General features: G+C 32.5%; 1 protein-coding gene across 1 annotated transcript in view; it reads left to right on the forward strand.

Annotated features, from left to right (window-relative positions):
* Phip (PHIP subunit of CUL4-Ring ligase complex) overlaps positions 1–20,095 on the forward strand; it is a 125,077-nt gene that overhangs the window by 23,266 nt on the left and 81,716 nt on the right. Inside the window, exon 7 of the mRNA XM_026410453.2 lies at positions 15,768–15,928. Within this exon, the coding sequence (XP_026266238.1) occupies positions 15,768–15,928 (161 nt within the window). The remainder of the gene's footprint in view (positions 1–15,767; positions 15,929–20,095) is intronic.

Raw genomic sequence — 20,095 nt, forward strand, 5'->3', positions numbered from 1 at the left:
ATTCCATATATATAATTTTACTTCAGTAATAAAGGAACCATGGGTAGAGAGAAATCATGAAAGAAAAAACCTTAAAATTTACATAGATTTTAAAGTTAAATTTGTATATTCATTTAATGCATGTTTATTTTAAGAAAAAGATTATAATACATTAAAACAATCTTTTTTAATGATTTCATTGCATTTCTCTTACATTTATCATATTAGTAAAATAAACTTTTACTTTTAGATCTTCCATTTCTCATCTTTTTTTTTTTTTGGCATTTTTACCTATATACTTACTTTTGTTTTACTTACTTTTCTGTGCAAGATTGCTGTTAAGTTCTCTAGTCTTAGTGGGTGAGAATAATGAGTTTTGGGTAATCTGTTTCTTAGAAATGTTGTAAGGAAACAATAAGGAAATAACTTTGCCCTCAATAATATCATTATTGCCCAGATATCTAATAAGTCTGAAATCCTATCTATGTTTAAAATTCTGAGATTCTCTAATTAAACTAGTTTGAACAAAGGCAGCAAGGGAGTCACTTAAAACTATATGCAAATCTTTGAAGAGAAAGTTTCTTCTACTTTCTCATTTTGAGTGCTGTATTTTGCCATGTTTCCAAAACTGTCTTTAAATTATTCCGCAGTTTGTAGTTTAACATTTATTCAATCAGGAAGGTTTTTTCCCTAGACCCTTAGATTTAATTTTTTTGTTATGTATTTCTTATTTGTTGGATTGTTTCATTTATAAATCTATAAGGTTTAACATGCAGGATGTAATTTGACATTATTTAACATATCAATAAATTATAAGATTTTAAATGTCTGTGGGTTTTTATTCCTTTATCACTTGTTCTTTTCCTAATATTCTCTATTTATTCTTTTCTTTTATTTAGTTCATACTTAGTTCATACCTAGTTAGATTATCTACTCATTACTTATTTAAATGCATTATTGTTTTTTCAGTATTTTTTCTTTCAAAACATTTTCTTCTGCATTCCTAGTCATAATCCTAGTATAATGGTTCTATAATTTGTGCTTTTTATGTAATTATTTCTGATACAGATATTTTGTTTTATTGTCTTGATCTTTTAATTATTTCCCTAATTGGTCTTCATATTTCCATTTGGCATGGTTTTAGTTTTCTTAACTTTCTTCTCTCTGCCTTTCTTCTGTAGTCTATTTCTTTTCTTCTTTTCCTTTCAAAAAACAGACTTCCAAGATGTATTTGTATTTTTGTTTGGGAGGGGGGTTAGTTTATTTCAGGGAAATAAAGTAAATGTTTATTATGACAAAGTACCAAATATATGAAGGAGATTTTGCTTTTATTTTGCTTAGATTTCTTTTCAAATTATGGTTGACCAAAAGGGTGAAACTTTTGAAGAATGACAGTTTCCCTAAGTGAGTTGAAATTACTACTCTTATAACTGTGTGTTAATTTTTTTGGTAAATAATAAAAATCAACTTTGCTTTTAGATTATAGATATGATGAGGAACACTCCATCCCTTGTGATTTATCTGGCTAGCAATTTCAGTAGTAACTAGGAGACACTTGCCATTTCTTCCCCATCGTATATTTCCCAGAATGATTAAGTTTTATGTTCAATTTTATTTTTTTTTTATTTATTTATTTTTTAATATTTATTTTTTAGTTCTCGGCAGACACAACATCGTTGTTTGTATGTGGTGCTGAGGATCGAACCCGGGCCGCACGCACTCCAGACGAGTGCGCTACCGCTTGAGCCACATCCCCAGCCCATATGTTCAATTTTATATCTTCGTAAATGAAACAAATTATTCTGATACAGTCTCTTACTTCAGGGATTCTTTGAATTAAAGGATTTGAACATTTTTCTAGATATTTTTTGAAACTAGGAAGTTTGTAATCAGTTGTAGATATTTATATAATAGTGCAACAATTTTCAGCTCCTTAAGGAAGCCAGAGGGGGAAAATAGTATCTCTCAAGGCCCCAACTTCCTTAATAAGACTCCTGTAGCACAAGAATTAAAACCAAGATTCAACAAATGGGATGGATTCAAACTAAAAAATTTTTTTCTCAGCAAAAGAGATAATATGTGAGGTGAATAGGGAGCCTACATCCTGGGAACAAATTTTTACCTCTCACACATCAGATAGAGCTCTAATCTCTAGGGTGTATAAAGAGCTCAACAAGATAAGCACCAAAGAAACAAATAATCCGATCAATAAATGGGCCAAGAACCTGGAAAGACATAAAGTGATAGTTAATAATCATAGAATACATTAATAAATAACAGATTTTCAATGGAAAAAAGAAATCTCTTTTTTTCTTTCTTTTTTTTTTTTTTGTTACCAGGAATTGAACTCGGGGGCACTCAACATCTGAGCTACATCCCCAGCCCTTTTTCTTTTTTATTTTGAGATAGGGTCTCACTGATTTGTTTAAGGCCTCCAATTGCTGAGGCTGGCTTTGACCTGCTTCAGCCTCCCAAGTAACTGGAATATAGGCATGGGCCACCATGTCCAGCATGAAAGTCTTTAAGATTAGAAGAGAAACTGTAATCAGGTAGATTTACTTTTATAATACCTAATGATTTGGTTGTTGAGGGTCAGTACTTATAGAATGTTTGTATAAAAATATTGAGTTTGGAAAACATTTTTGTACCGTTTATTTTCATAGCAACTCTGTACCGTACCCCTACTTTATTAATGAGAAAAACCAAAGCTTAGAGAGTACTTACTTTAGTTAGTTCTTTCGTTATTTTGCTTTAGATCTTACACATTTAACTTTATATCACATTTATATAGCCCCTTTTCCTTTTGCGAATTTCTTCTTTTAAATATTTTATTAGTTGTCAATAGACTATTATTTTTATGTGGTGCTAAAAAATTGAACCCAGTGCCTCACACATGCTACTGCAAATACTCTACCACTAAGCTATGACTCCAGCCTCCTTTGTGAATTTCTTTATATGTTAATGCTGAACTAGCTGTATCCTATTGATTTGGGTACAGCAGTCTTTTGAATTGTGCCTCAGTATATGAACTCTAAAAATAATAAAACATGGTATATTCTTTCAAGTATATATTGCCAGATAAATCCTTAAATTTAAGAAGAGAGATTTGATTTCTTGAGAGAATTGTAAGAATCTTGGTATCAAACCAAACCAATTAATTTTTTTTCTGAAATGAAATTTAATTTTTCAACCCTTTGGTTTCTTTTACTGAATTGGCTTTTTTTTTTTTAATAGTTATATCCTTTCTGATCCTTTCTCATTGTTGTCAAGAGAGAAAACTGCAATTAATTATCCCAAAGCAATCTTATATTATCCTATTCTTTTCTCCCAAAAACTCTTCAACATATTATTACTAGAATTTAGTCAAAAGTGTCACATAGCTTAGAAGGCATCTACATTTTTTCCCTACCTTCTCAGTCTCTTAAACACTTAACTTCTTTATGTGCTTTAGTACTATTCTGTTTCCAACCTGAGTCCATCCATTGTACATGCTGTTTTTCAACCTGGAACATGCTCCCTTCTTACCAGTATTCTTTGGCTGTTTGTTTTTCAGATCTTAGTTTAAATGTCTGCTTTTTAGAGACATCTGCCTGGACTTTCTGATAAACTGCCTCCCACATGTTTAGAACTCTTTTATTTATATTTCAAGATTTTCCTATATCTTCTATTTGATAGTACTTAATCATTGTTGTAAGTCTGTTTCATGTCTTTCTTGCCTGATAGACTGCAATCTTCATGAGGGTGAATACCATGTTTTTTTTTTTTTTTTTTGTCCCCCAGTTGCACTCTTTAGCCTGTAGTTGGCTCATAGGTGCTCTATAAATATTTGTTGACTCCACATTGAATGATTAAAATGTTTGACATAAAACTACATAACTTAAAATACTTTTTTATTTAAAAGAAAAACTTGGTTTGTTAGGTTTACCTCAGTGAGAGCCTATGTTTAACATACATATGAGGCCCTGGGTTTAGTCCTTAGCATCACCAAACTAAAAGGAAATTTAAAAAATGTTGAAGGAAATAACTGCAAAAAAGGTATAATATTGAAAATATTGTACCACTGTAGTATTTTGAGATGGCAACAGACTGGTTTCTAGGAAATAAAAGGGGAAGATAAATAATATTCCTAGTAATTTAATGTCTGCTTTTAATTAATTTATTTATTTTGTGCGAGGGGATTGAACTCAGGGACACTCAACCACTGAGCCACATCCCCAGCCCTATTTTGTATTTATTTAGAGACAGCATCTCACTGAGTTGCTTAGTGCCTTGCTTTTGCTGAGGCTGGCTTTGAATTCCCAGTCTTGCGCTGCTGGGATTACAAGCATGCGCCATTTCGCCCAGCCTGTCTGCCCTTTTTTGATGTGCTTGTTATATACTTGGTTCGTGAAATTTTTGGTTTAATTCTTGAGATCATGAAATCATTACTTTCTGTATTTTACTAGATAGTATTTCAGTTTACCTTTTTATACATTATTCATCTTTAATGGTAGCTGCTAAATCTTAAAAATCTGATATTTTTGAAACAGGTACAAGTAAACATTAAAACTGAAAATATTGGGGCTGGGGTTATGGCTCAGCGGTAGAGGGCTCGCCTCACATGTGCAAGTCCCTGGGTTCGATTCTCAGCACCACATAAAAATAAATAAAAGTTATTATACAAGTACAAAAAATATTTTAAAAAACTGAAAATATGAATATGAATTATTTGGAAAGTAGTTACTTTGTGTACAATTATTTTAGTGTAATAAAGAAGAGAGAAACATTTAGTGGGTATTGTGTTGCCTGGGTTTCCTTTACTCTTCTATTCCCCATTACTTGTTTCTCCATTTTATGAACAAAAACTAATTAGAGGATTATCCTTTTAATGTTGCTCTCCCTTCCTACTTTGACTGAAGATGTTATTTTGTCTTGTTCCTTTGTTGGTCAGTTGCTAGTTGCTGATGAAGAGACTGGATGACTCGTAGACATAGACCAATATGTGTTGAATTATTTTATAGATTATCTCTGACTCTTGAAATATTATTATTTGGTTGTCATTTCCTGCTAATATATATTAGTAACCTCAAAACTTCTGTGGCAAGCCTTTCCATTGTGGCTCTACAGTGAATTATATGTTGTTCCTTATATAGTTTCCTCCTAAATTATCTTTAACATTTTTCTCTTTTTTACTTCAAAGTATCACTAAGCTAAAAGTAGCTTTGTGATAGCTTACTTGCCTAGCATTTATTAGGCCCTGTATTCAGTTCCCAGTACTTCAGTAACAAAACCAAAAAAACCTCAAAGGGAGTGTGGTGAGCCGTGTCAGCGGACCGTGGTCGCCATTACAAGATGGCGCTGATAAGCGCCGTCGCCTGTGATAACAACTCCTTATTTTGGGAGAGTTGGCACGTAGCTGTAAAACACCCTATGAGAAAGATCCACGTGGCGGCTTTGCATTGGGGCTAGGTATGCTTTATTAGGCTGAGGGGTGCGGGTTAGATAGAGAAGCTTCCAGAGACACATAAGTAAAGGCCTGAATAAACTGCTGAAAGAAGATTCCTGAGTTGCGTCTTCCTTGCGGGCAAGGGGTCCCGACAGGAGAGAGTTTTAGTGTGTGCATGGTACTAGGGATTAAACCTAGAGGTACAACAAAACTTTAAAACAAAATTGATTATCTTATGGCTTTCTAATCAAAATGTGAATTCTTTCTTTAAAGCATCTCGTTTTTCAAGCCAGTGTCAAATTGGCGATGGTCATTTTTATTTTTATTTTTTATTTTTTTTTTTAACATAACATTTTAATATGCATAAAGTAAAATACTTAGAATTATAGAGGAGACCAATGATGTGGCACACTTTTATCAAAATAGTAAAGGAATAAATATTTGTTAGATAGTGATACAGATATTTACCAATACATTCAACACCAAGATTTAGCAGCAGGTCCATGGCAGAATTGTGAACTTGGGCAGCTTGGGCTGAAGATGGACATGATGTTGCACATTAGAGCAATGGTTTGAATTCAGGGCCCTTTAGTTCCTCTTGCTTCTTTGGTTGAATGGTCTTCATCCCTTTTTCAAAAAAAAAAAAAATTATGGCAGAGTTATAACTTCATCCTCAAAGTCTTAAGTCCAAAGGCAAATTCAGGAATAATTTAAAATAAAGGCCCTCTGTAGTATTGTGTTCTTGTTGAAATGAGTGATATTTCCTTTCTTGGGCTCTCCAGTACCTAGTTTGTCCTTCTTTCCATCATCTATACATCCATCATCCATCTATTCATCCATCCATCCATCCATCCAGCAAACATTGTTTGAACACCTATTAAATTTCAGACACAGTGCTGTGTTATCTAATAAATGTCAACAACTCACAAACTTGCCAGATGTTGAATAGGAGTTATGACCTGTAGTGCTAGGCAGGCGGCATCTGAACCTTAATTCTTTTTTTTTTTTTTTTTATTGGTCGTTCATAACATTACATAGTTCTTAATACATCATATTACACGGTTTGATTCAAGTGGATTATGAACTCCCGCTTTTACCCCGTATACAAATTGCTGTATCACATCAGTTACCCTTCCATTGATTGACATATTGCCTTTCTAGTGTCTGATGTATTCTGCTGTCTGTCCTATTGTCTACTATCCCCCTGGTCATTTTTATAGTATAATACATATTTACATTTTGTGCAGTTTTTAATTTTTTAAAAATATTGTTTAATTTTCACATCATTATCCCTAGGTCTGTTTTTATTAGTCTTTAAATTTAAGTTAATCTCTTTAGACATTTTAGATTTTTCTTTACTGCCTTTTAAAATTCCTTGAAGTAGATTGATCTGTATTTTATTTAATAATGAATTAGAATGAATACATGTCCAATGAAGAAAGCTTAGAAAACAGAAGAGCTCCAAAATTGTTCTCACTGGTTATCTTCTATTAATACTTTGGAATGTTCCCTTTCAATCTTTCCCCCTAATATTTGTGTATTGCCACACTGTAATAGTTATTGGTAAGCATAGTCCCATATTAGGGATAATAGTCCTTATCTCCAAGGTTGGTTGAGGATTAAATGAGAATATAGATAAAAGTGGTTTGAATAATGTCTGGTGTGTAATACAGCATTCAGAAAATATTAGCCATTATTTTGCAAATCAGTTGCATACAAGAATTCCTTATGTTCAACATATCTTTTTCCACTCTGCATTGTATTTTGTATTGTATTTTGACATTTACTGACCCTCTTTATAGCATCTAATTAGACTTTCTATCATCACATTCTTGAAATCTCAGTGAGAACCTCTTAGTAAGCTCCATATCAGTTTTTTTCTTTATTCATAGACATTTTCTCAAGGTATTTGATACCTGGCTTTTGGCATAACTTCTGTGTTAGAGATTTATTATTAGCTATGTTTTGTTGTTGTTGCTTGGTTATTTTATGTTTCTGTGTGTGACTTCCATATTCATATCTCCTTTTCATTAGAATACTTTTGTGGTTCTTTAAAGCAAATAACATTTCATGTAATTTTATGCCTTTATAGTACATTTATCTGATAGAAATTCTGAAACCATCAACACTTATGACCTTGCAATGAAATTGGAAGGTCATTTCTATAAAAATTTGTCTGAGTGTCTGGTCATGAATATAGCATTATTTCTCTGGGAAATTAATTACCACATAAATTTGGACATGGCATGTATGGGAAATAAATTCAGTTTGTAATTTATTTTCATGTACTCTTTTTTATGTACTCTTGTTTTTAATTACTATTTTTGAAGTTCATTCAAGTTTAGTTTTATCAATTTCTTTGTCTTATACTAATGTATTATTAGTCTTATTTAGAAAATCTTTATTAATGCAGATTGTGGAAATTAAAATGAAGCCTAGGTACTGATTATCCAGAATTTACTCTTGTGTATTTAAATTGAGGAATATTTTCTGTGTTTATATATTAAACATCATAATTTCATAGTTACTTTTACATTGTACTCAAAGAAACCTTGGGAGCCTTTATTCCAATTGTTTTCTTTAACCAGAAGCACAGATAGAGTAAAATTAGTCAAAATGATATTTTTAAAAATGACTTTAATAAAAATTGTTTCAAACAACCTTCTGGTGAAATGTCCTGATGTTTCTTATTTGAACACCCATATTTTCTATATCAAATGATGCCCAAGTTGTACTGAGATACTTTCTGACTTTAAGTATTCTGTCTCCGTATTGCTTTCTCATCTAATTTTTCTGTTACAAAAATTGTTACTCCAGGTTTTGGAATCTAAAGCTACATGCTTCTTGAATTCATTCATTAGGTTACTGTCAAGGCTGTTTTCATAAGTTGATAGAAGTTATAGTGACTAGTTCTTCTTGGGTCCTCTAATTCTACTATATAGCTTGTTATTGTCCTTAACAGTCACAAAATAACAATAACAAAATAGTAAACTCTGCATTTTTGTTATTTGATAGTGATTTTAATTTTTCCAAATTATCTTTTAATTTTGATCTTGAATAAGTTATTTTGGTTTTGTGTGCTTTACAGTACATGCAAAAGGAGGAAAAGTCTGCATATTTTGATGAAGGTATTTCTGCATTAGTACTTATTTTTATCATGTACTTTTCTAGAATCCTCAAAAAGGTAATTGCTAAGGTTATTATAGATGCTCTTTTATAGTAACTTCTTTCCTTTTTTATGAACTTGTTTCAATAGTACATATTTGTAGTTAGAGAAACTAGGGCAGCTTTGATTATGTTAATTTTTTTGTAAAATCATCTGCATTGAAAACTTGGACCCAGCCTATAGAAAGAAAGCATGACCATGTTCCTGGACTTAAAAAAAATGTCAGTTCTGTGGCTGGAGTTGTGACTCAGTGGTAGAGTGCTTGCCTAGCATGAGTGAGGTACTGGGTTTGATCCTTAGCACCACATAAAAATAAATATATAAAATAAAGGTATTGTGTCCATCTACAACTAAAAAATAAAAAATACATATTTCAAAAAAAGGCAGTTCTTTGCCAACAAATGATTTTAGACTTAAATTTCCAACAAGTTTTTTAAAAAACTTGCACTTATCTGCAAAATTAATTAATAAATAATCAAGAATAAGATGGTTTTTTAAAAAATATTTTTAGTTGTAGATGGATACAATACCTTTATTTATGTATTTTTATGTGGTGCTGAGGATTGAATCAAGGACCCCACATGTGCGAGGCAAGTTTTCTATCACTGACCTACAACCCCAGCCCTGAGAATAGATGTTTTTAAATGGAATCATAATGAAGAGGAATACCCAGATATTAAAACATTATATAAGTATAAAATTGAAATTTTGGTAGTGGAATATTTAAGGCATGTCATTGGCCTAGTGTGTGTGCATGTATGTGTGTGGGTGTGTATAAATATTATATATTGTGTATATGTGTACATATATATATATATATATATACGTATGTATAAACATAGACACATACACATACACACACACACACACACATATATATATATATATATATGTAATCACAATATAACAGAAAATAGGATTAGTAAATGGGAAGGTAGGAACCAAATGATCCATTATTTGGGGGGAGGAAAAATACCCTTAGAGACTCAGTAGTGTGTACTAAAATTGCAGATGTATTAAAAAATTAAATGAGGGGGTGGGATTGTAGGTCAGTGGTCAAGCACTTGCCTCAGCACTACATATAAATAAATAAAATGAAGGTATTGTATCCATCTACAACTAAAACAAGTTTTAAAAAGTTAAATGAGAACTTTAAGCCACAAAAAACATTAAGTGGCTATTTATTGTACTGTTTTCTAGTAGCAAGACTTTTCATATTAAAACTAAAGTAGAAATCAAAGGAAAGGAAAAATATCGATTAAAATGACTGTGTAAAACTGTGGGATGTCAGATAACAACAGAATATGAAAGCCAAGTGTATTGTGGAAAATGGAAATGTTTCCCTAGTAATATAACTGGAGAAATTGAGGTTTAGAAGAGTAACTTGCATAAAGTCTCCACAGTGTCAGATTATAACAAAAATCTTTCAAACTTAAAACCTCTTTCTCATTAAGGAATATGGCATAGCTATTAAGATGCTGTTCATGAGGAAACAGTTTTTAAAATTTATGAAGTGATTGTTTTGGGTAGTAGAATTAAGGATTCTTTCATTTATGCTGTTATTTTCTAAATTGAGTATGAATTAGTATTATGATTAGAGAAATAAATCAATTCTTAAAAACCACTAGATGTGGATTAATAAGTGACTTGGGGGAGTTTGATTTATCATCTTACTACCTAGAGAAGAAATAGATAAGAAGCCACTGTCTGGATGTACTTATCATTATAGCTAATTATGTTTAAGAAATTGCGGGTCTCTTGTTTATCTCTAGTGAGTATATAGAGTTGTATATATAGACTTCATTTAAAGATTGCTCTGAATGATTTCCTACAAATGACATTTTTCACTATTTCGTTCCTTTTTTACTTTAGACTTTAAATGGCCTGATAATTCCAATGAATAACAGTGATTTCTGAAATTTTTATTTCATTTTCTGATCTGTTTTCAGAAAATTGAGTAAATGTGTTGTTTTATGTTTTAGTCAGCTTTTGAAACAATTGGCTCCATTCCTCTATTCTCCAGGTGAGGCTGAACATGCCATTGCAAGAGAGTGTAGTGGAGGGAAGCAGCTCACATCATGATCAGAAAGCAGAGAGAGAGAGAGACAGGGAGAGAGAGATCGATCTATTCTCCAGATACAAAATATATACCCAATAGCCATGCCCCGAGTCCCACCAACACCACCCATATCCTACCACTTCATTTACCACTGAAGGGGATTAGTTCAATGATTGGGTTAAGACTCTTATAACCCAATTATATCTCCTCTGAATCTTCTGGCATTGTCTATATGTGACCTTTGGGGGACACCTCACATCCAAACCATAACATGTATTCTGCCCTCCTTTGCAAGTTTATATATATGTAGCAGTTAAAATGAAACACTAGTTAGAGTAAAAACTCCAAAATGTCTCTATCAGATAAAGAAATCCTCCGTTTTTGTTTTATTCCTAAACCTAATTGTTTTAGTACTATGTAATTTATCAATTTGCCTGATATACATGGATCATCTATTAAACAGCAGCCATAATTTTCATCTCTTATTCTAGTTGAAATAGAAAACAAAACAAGAAAATACTGCCCATGTGCAGTTTGTTATGTTGTAGTGGGAGGAGGTTGGAAACAAGAAAGGTACATAATAAGCAAATAAACTTATAGTATCAGGTGACTAATGATAAAAAACAAATACAGAACTACAGAAAGGTGGGTCAAGGAAGGTGTTAGGGAGTAGGCTGCAATTTCCAGTGGGCTGAGTTTAGGTTTAATTGAGAAAGTAATAAACATCTGAGAGAAGACTTAAAAGTGGTTGGCATTGTAGACTGAGGCAAAAAGCCAGTTTCTAAGTTAGTAGCTTGTCTGATGTGTTGGAAGAATGGGGGAGGTTAGAATGGATAGGGCAGACCATGGGGAGAAGTAGTGGAGGAGGTCAGAGAGTAATAGGAGATAAGTTGGTGCAGGGTCAGATTAAGTTAATGGATAAGGACATTTGCTCTTATTCTGAATGAAATGAAATGAAGAACACTGCATTTTTGAGAGAAGTGATGTTAGAAGGCACCAAGTTAGGATGCATTTGAAATTCATCACAGTCTTATTGCAGGAGGTATCTTTCTGACACTTGAGGATAAGAAAGAATTTGCCAAGTGAAAAGGATTTAGAGGTGCTTTGGCAAGCTTTAAGAATATTTCCAAGGAACTGAACAGACACTTCATAGAAGAAGAAATACAATTGATCAACAAATATATGAAAAAGTATTCAACATTTCTAGCAATTAGAGAAATGCAAATCAAAACTACTTTAATATTTCATCTCACACCTGTCAGAATGGCAATTATCAAGAATATAGGCAACAATAAATGTTGGTGAGGGTGTGGTCAAAAGGGTATACTCGCACATTGCTGGTGGGACTGCAAATTGGTGCAACCAGTATGGAAAGCAGTATGGAAATTCCTCAGAAAACTGGGAATGGAACCACCATTTTACCCAGCTATCCCACACTTGGTTTATACCCAAAGGACTTAAGATCGGCATACTATAGTAACATAGCCACATGAATGTTCATAGCAGCTCAATTCACAATAGCTAGATTATTGAACCAACCTAGGTGTCCCTCAATGGTTGAATTGATAAGGAAAATGTGGTGTATATACTCAATGGAAGATTGCTCAGCCTTAAAGAAGAGTGAAATTATGGCATTTGCCAATAAATGGTTGGGAGTTGGAGAATGTTTATGCTAAGCAAAATAAGCCAATCCCACAAAACCAAAGGCCGGATGTTCTAATATGTGGATGTTAGTTCACAATAAGGTGGGGGGATACTAGGGAAGAATAGTGTTACCTTAGATTGGGTAGAGGAAAGTGATGGGAGGGGAGGGGAGAAGAGAAGATGTAGGGATTGGAAAGATACAGAATGAAACAGATATTATTACTTTATGTGTATATGTGACTACATGAACAATATGATTCTGCAACTTATACACTTTATGTATCTATTTTTATGTGGTGTTGAGGATTGAGTCTAGCACCTCACATCTGTGAGGCGAGTGTTCTACCGCTGAGTCACCACCCCAGCCTCAGTATATGTACTTCTTTTTTAATATTTATTTTTTAGTTATATGGACACAATATCTTTATTTTTATGTGGTGCTGAGGATCAAACCCAGTGCCTCACGCATGCTAGGCGAGCGCTCTACCTCTGAGCCACCCCAGTATATGTACTTTTAAAGCAAAGTCATGTGCTACTCAATTTAAGTTTAAAACTGTAAATAAAGTCATGTAAAGAACTTAATTCTTTGTGTCCTCTTTAATCGTGCTCATTTTAAAAATTAACATTCTATTTCAATAAAATTTAAAGAATTTCTATAATCTGAGACTTTTTTTTACTCAAAAATCCAATTGTTACACTTTTATTAGAAAGTGAATAATCACCATTTGCTTTTGTGCCATGCAGCTATAAATTAAATTGAACTATTTTGTGTATCTTAATTAAGATTCATTTATATACTTTTTTTTGAAAGGTTCTTTACTCAGTTGTGAGAAATACAAGAGAATTTTAGTTCATTATTAAAGTAGTTAAGATCTAAGTAGGGAAGATTGACATTGGTATACATACCTTTGTAAAAATTATTTACTTATTTGGTTTGGTCAGGTCTTCCTCAAATTTAGCATTATTCAGTTGTACTTCAGGTACTGAACAATACATAACATTTCTTCTTATCTAACACCAATAGTTATAGTTTGAACCACCAACTAATTACCTTGGAACTTTTACATATTATTCTGTCTGTCTGGCATATATTTTAGTGCTGTTGCACAAGTTTGTAAAGTGGTTTAATGCAAGGACTCTGCTAGTTATAGTCTTTAGGACATGTTCATAGTGTAGCTACTAAGTAGCTCAATAGTTAACTGGTTAACTAAGCATTATGAAGGGTAGTGTACAATATAGTTTAAATTATGTTGCACTTATTTGTTTGGTATTGCAGATTGAACCCAGGAGTGCTTAGGCACTGAGCCACATGAGCCACATCCCAGCTCTTTGTGTGTGTGTGTATGTGTGTGTGTGTGTATTTTTGAGACAGGGTCTCAGTGTTGAAGCTGGTTTTGAACTAGTAATCCTCCTGCCCAAGCCTTCTACAACATAGGGATTACTGGTGTGTTCCACAGCAGCTGGTCTGTTTCACTTTTAATGGGTTTCTGGAAGGTTTTACTTGAACACTTAACTGTAAAGTGATTTTTTTGAAAGGGATATTCTTTTTTCAATTGACTCCCAAAATAGAAATAGTTAATTTTACCTCAGCTCAAATATTTAGTAAAAAAGTTTAGGACAGTAGTAACATTTTCTTACGTGTAAAGGAAGTGGGGTTTTTTTTTTTTTAACCTAGACAATACTTTGTTAGCTCTGATTTTTAGATTATTTATATAAAATTTTAATATGCATACTAGTGCCTGATCATTGCAAAATGGTAGTTTTAATTATCTCCAGCATTTTCATACCTTCAGAATCATGCTAAATATTTTCATAAAATTTGACATTTTGAGAATTTTATAAGTTTTTAATAGAAAGAATTAAACCACATCTTGAAACATGATCAATGTTTGTATGGTATGTCATCACTTATTTTCTTACAGAACAGACAGGTGAGTGTGAGATGTCAGTAGTTCTTGGTATTTGAATAAGATGATTTGAGTTTTCTTAAGGCAGAACAATTGATGTCTGTGGTATTATGTGATTCTTACATGAAATCAGTTTGGAGTCCAAGTATTGGAGGATGTATTTTACCAATTCATTTCTGTGCAAAAGGAAAATGTGTCAGAGGCCAAACTGTGATGGAAACTTTCTAAGTCTTTGTAAATTAACTTTCTAAATCTCTGTATAACCAGCTTAACCATAAACATGCCAGTTAGCAACTGTCAAACCTTGTCTTAGACATTCCCAGTTGTTAGAATAGATTGTTATATAGAATTTATATGCTAACAGAAAGAGAAATACTCTTCAAATATAAAGTGATTGCTTTAGCTAAAGAACATTTAAGCATGATATAAGTTTATTTCTTTGAGATATTCTTGCTTTAGAATGTAATATTTAGCATCCATCTTCATCTCTCTTTACTAGGTCCCAAGATTTTTTTTTTTTTTCCTCTTTTGGCTTGCAAATGCAGTGTGAGTCAAAAATGTACTGGATATGGCGGGGGCCAGGGTGCTGAGACTCTTTTTAATACACCTGAGATATTTATGTTTCATCAGCTTTTAGGGCACAATTGTTAGGTCTAAATCTAGGTTAAGTAGCATTTTGTGTATATATTTTTCTTTGGGACCAAATTCAAGTGAGAAAATATAGTGCTAAATATTCAGTGTAGGTGGTATGTCAGGCACGATACCTTCTATTAAAAGATAATCTATAGGTTGTTGATGTGGCTGCAGATCTGTCAACACATATTTATTGAGCACCTTCTTTGTCCATAAGTTAACATTATAACAAATAAGTACATTAGTAATTTAGATAAAAGAGATCATTTTGGGCTAGAGTCAACATATATAGCTTTGAGGAGGAAAATGAGCTTCATTCAGTCAGATCTTGAAAGATGGTTAGAATGAATAAATTCTAATTTATTCATTAGAATAAATGAGCCAATGTATTCCAAAAAAAGAATCATCATACAAGTGTTTAACAAGTCCCTAATTTAATTATTATTTTTTAATAATGCAAATGATTTATTTGTGTCTTGTTTCAGAGTTTTCTTAAATATTCTGTGTGGCATATTTAGAATGTTCAAATGTTGGTTGATCCAAAAAAAAAAAAAAATCTCTAATTTACAGTGTTAACTGCTTTTATAAGAAAAACTATATCTTGGGGATCTTTCTAAAGAAATAATATAACACTGCTTTTTGTTCTTAAAGAGCTCTAGAAAAAGTAAAGAAGTCTGGGTTTTAATCTTACCTCATACCTTAGTGTGTGACTTTGGAGAGGCCATTTAATTGTTTGCTAATTTACAAAATGAGAAGATGCCTGGCTAAACTTATTTCAGGTGAAATAATTTGTTTTTATTGACTATTTTTGAGACTCTTAATCAGGAGCCACATATATTAGAAAGCATTTTATTTTTGCAAACATGCAAATTGAAATACGTGAACTCTTAAAACTTGATAATATAAGAAAATTTAATTCTGTTTTATATTAATTTCTCTCTGTTTTCTTGGTAGCGGATACACTGTTTTCAAGGAAGCTGAATGGGAAATATAGACTTGAGCGACTTGTTCCAACTGCAGTATATCAGCACATGAAGATGCATAAACGAATTCTTGGACACTTGTCATCTGTGTACTGTGTAACTTTTGACCGTACTGGCAGACGTATATTTACTGTAAGTAATTTTTAAAATATTATTTTTACTCATATATGGTATTTAAGAAATGTTGCTTATACCAGGCGTGGTGGTGCATGCCCATAATCCCAGCAGCTTGGAAGGTTGAGATAGAAGGATTGAAGATTCAAGGCCAGCCTCAGCAACCTTAGTAAGACCCTATCTCAAAATAAAAAAATAGATAAAAAGATATGAGAATGTGGCTCAATGGTTAAGTACTCCTAGGTTGAATTCCTGGTACTAAAAACATTAAAAAACAAAACAAAAAAACCCCAAACATTGCTTATAGGTGAATGTAAAAATAACAACTAATGGGAAACTGTAAATCCAGTTAAACTATAACTCAATGTGCAATATACAGACTTTTCTTAAATTTGGACTTCAAGTTTGGAGATTTCCTGAAAGACATGTTGTAGCAGTCACAGTTATATTATGGGCCCACATGATGAATAAATGTAGCTCTTAACATTATATCAAATATGTAGTTTGACATTTTATAAAATGTCATGCAATAATTTTAATTCTAAACGAAGGGCATTTCCCAAGTATGTTAAGCAAATTGTAGGAGATTATTAAATATACCATTTTATATTATCCATAGAAAACCATATGGTAGTCTGGGAAAATTCCCTTTAAATAGTGATAGAAAAATTTCTGAGCATATCTAATACTCTTTGCTTATGATCTTCTTATCTTTAACACCTCATTTTTAAAAAATATCTAATGTTTTTTTTAAAAGTTCTTTGGATTTGTTATTGTTTCGTTTGAATCCCCTCACTCATTCCTTGGTGCTAGAGACCCACATGCTAGGCACGTACTTTATCACTGAGCCAAACCCAGCCCTCTCTTTTAACTCGTTGAATGTACAAAAGTAAAGTTCTATAGCTTTAAGTGAGAAAATTACTTTTGAATATATTAATTTATTTTCAGATGCCTTAACTATTAAATCCATTAAAGGTAATACTTACTATTAACCACTACTGTGGTTATACTTATTATTAAACACTACCCTGTGGGCTGAAAATATGCATTCATTCATTCACAAAGTCCTTAATTGCCTTTGAAATAAGAAAATGGGAAATATAAGGTAAAATGGTAATTCCCATTTCTGTCTTTGAAGAGAGCAGCTGTAAACTTTTTAGTCATGATAATTTGCTTGTAAACTGAATATATATACCTACTTTTTCTCTTCTATCTGTACACACAGTGTGTTTCAGTAAAACAGCTAAACAACAGGATGAGGGAAAATTTTTTCACATCTTTATTGTTGACTTTAGTCCATTAGGTATTTGTAGATCACTTTCTCCATCAATATTTTCCCTATTCACTTTCACTTCCCCATTGTTCTCTGAAACAAAAGTGAAATTTTCTAAACTTTCTGACAAGTTTTTTTTTCAGAGTAGAGAGTAGGTATCTCTGTATTCTTCTTGATACAGTAATTTGTTCTCATAGTAAATGAAAATAAGTCATTCAAGTTGAATTCTTTCAAAAGCAGTAATCATGAGAAAGAAGCATTATATTGTTTCCACTTTATTTTAGTGACTATTAAAGTTATGTGACTGCAGTTATGTGCTTGTTACTATCTTATGAGTTATAAAAAATACATAACTTCTTCAGTTTTTTTTATATTTTTAGTTGTAGATGGACACAATACCTTTTATTTTATTTATTAATTTTTATGTGATGCTGAGGATTGAATCCAGTGCCTCACAGTGCAAGGCAAGTTTCTCTATTAATTACTGAGCCACAGCCGCTGTTCAACTTCTTCAGTTTTGATGTTGGTGGCATACCTTGTAGGAATTCTTTATGTTAGAGCCATGCACAGTGGTGCATGCCTGTAAAACCAGCAACTGGGGAGGCTGAGGCAGGAGCATTGGAAGTTCAAAATCAGCCTCAACAACTTAGCAAGCTCCTAAGCAACTTAGCAAGACCCTGTCTCAAAATTGAAAATAATTTTTTAAAAGGCTGGGGATGTTGCTCAGTGGTTAACTGTATCTGGGTTCAATCCCTGGTAGAAAAATAAAAGGGATTCCAAGCATTTATCCTACTTCATGAAGCATTGTGTTTTGAGATGAATCTGATACATAATCTCCAGAATTTTGGGAAGGAAAATGCAATGAAATAATGTGCTTGTTACTATCTTATGAGTCAGTAGTAGGATGATAGGTACATAGTTGGAAGAGCAGTTTGAATCAGGGTTTAACAAACTACCCTCTGTGGGTCATTCTAGCCCATCACCTCTTACAATAAAGTTTTATTGATATATGCACACTCAGCTCATTATGTATTGAGAAGGGGGTGCTTTTGCACTACCATAGCAGAGTTAAGTAGTTGTGACAGAGACTGTATGGCATGCAAAGCCTAAACTGTTTATTATCTGGCCCTGTACAGAAATTTGCAATCCTTTTCTTGATATTTAATTCCTACTTTGAATTTGGGAAACAGGAATAATATGTGAAGAGGAAGCTGCTTTCTGGTTGCTTTCTTTAGTTGAAGGCACATAAATAAAGGGAAGAAAAATAAGTAACAAACACTGTACTTTTCTTGATACTGAGGATTGAATCCAGGAGTGCTTAACCACTGAGCCAATCCCCAGTCCTTTTAAAATATTTTATTTAGAGACAGGGTCTCACTGAATTACTTAGGGCTTCAGCTTTCTAAGCTGCTGGGATTACAGGCATTTGCCAATGTGTTTAGCCACTGTACTGTTCTATATGGTTTTACCAAGATTCTGAAAAAATTTTTTATTTTAAGAGTGTGATATTATTTGCTGATTGTGCCAAAATCATAAATCTCATTTAGAATTTTTTACTAGTAATTTGCAGTTATAGGTTCTAAAACAATACTTTAAACATTACTTAAAAACTTTCTTCCCATTTTTATAATTATCACTATAAATGGCAGTAGATTAGATATGTGCTCATTGTTTATATTTTCTCATAAAATGGAATGGATACTGGGTGTTCTCATTCAATTAGAAGCACATGAGATAGAGCTTAGTGCTCTGAAAAATCTTAAAAACTAGTAGTATAAAGCTTTAGAATAATGGATCTTGATTAATCAGTGAAAGATTCATGTGAGAGAACACTATTATTATTTATTGAAATAACAATTCAGTAATGGACTAACTAGTATTTCCTTTTGAAGTCTTTAGTACTTTAAGACTTTGCAGATTTATTTCTAAGTTACCTGTATAGATGTATTTGGAAGCGTCTTTGAAGGGATTAATTCTCTTGAGTCTTCTGAATAGTCACAACTAGAAACAGTATAATACTATGATTAAGAGCATCAGATTTGGCATTGGAGGACTCTTAGTCACTTAATTTTTAGTAGTGACACTTTGGCAGTTTACCCCTTTAATCTCTATTTTTCTCTTAGAGGGGAGTAGATAATAATAGTGCCAACTTATCAGAATTTTTGTGGATGTACATGAAATATATTATGCATATAATTAGTGCTGATTAAGATATATAGAAAGCAGTCATTAAATCTTACCTATTGCTGCTGTTAATTTTATGGATAGATTTAAGTAAATTTGGGGCTGGGGATGTGGCTCAAGCGGTAGCGCGCTCGCCTGGCATGCGTGCGGCCCGGGTTCGATCCTCAGCACCACATACAAACAAAGATGTTGTGTCCACCGAAAACTAAAAAATAAATATTAAAAATGTTTTCTCTCCTCCCTCCCTCTCTGTCTCTAAAAAAAAAAAAAAAAAAAGATTTAAGTAAATTTTATTTATTTTTCACCCAATTAAGCCTTTATTTGTAGGTGCTGCATAAGGCTTAACAGGAATCATTGTAATTGATAAGTGAAATTATATATTAAAAAATTTATCATCATTTTGTGCTAATATTAAAATTATTAATATTTTAATAAAAATGAATGTTTTCCCAGAAAATAATGAGAAAAACCTAAGGAGGGAGATAACATAATTATAATCTCATACTTTACTCCCTAATTCTCTCTTAACCTTTTAAATTTTACTTAGTTTCAGAATCATTGCACCCAATTATGTTTACCAAAGACCAAAGTTAATGAATTCTTAGGACTAAGGGAATAATATAAAAGTTTGCTGAGTACAATATAAAAGGCAGAGGTTTCCCGCCCCCTTTTTTAAAAGGGATCTTTTTCCCATTTAGATTAAGGTGAAGGAGCATAAAATTTTTCCA

Source organism: Urocitellus parryii, chromosome 8 (assembly GCF_045843805.1).
Source record: "Urocitellus parryii isolate mUroPar1 chromosome 8, mUroPar1.hap1, whole genome shotgun sequence".
In the NCBI taxonomy this organism is placed as follows: Eukaryota; Metazoa; Chordata; class Mammalia; order Rodentia; family Sciuridae; genus Urocitellus; species Urocitellus parryii.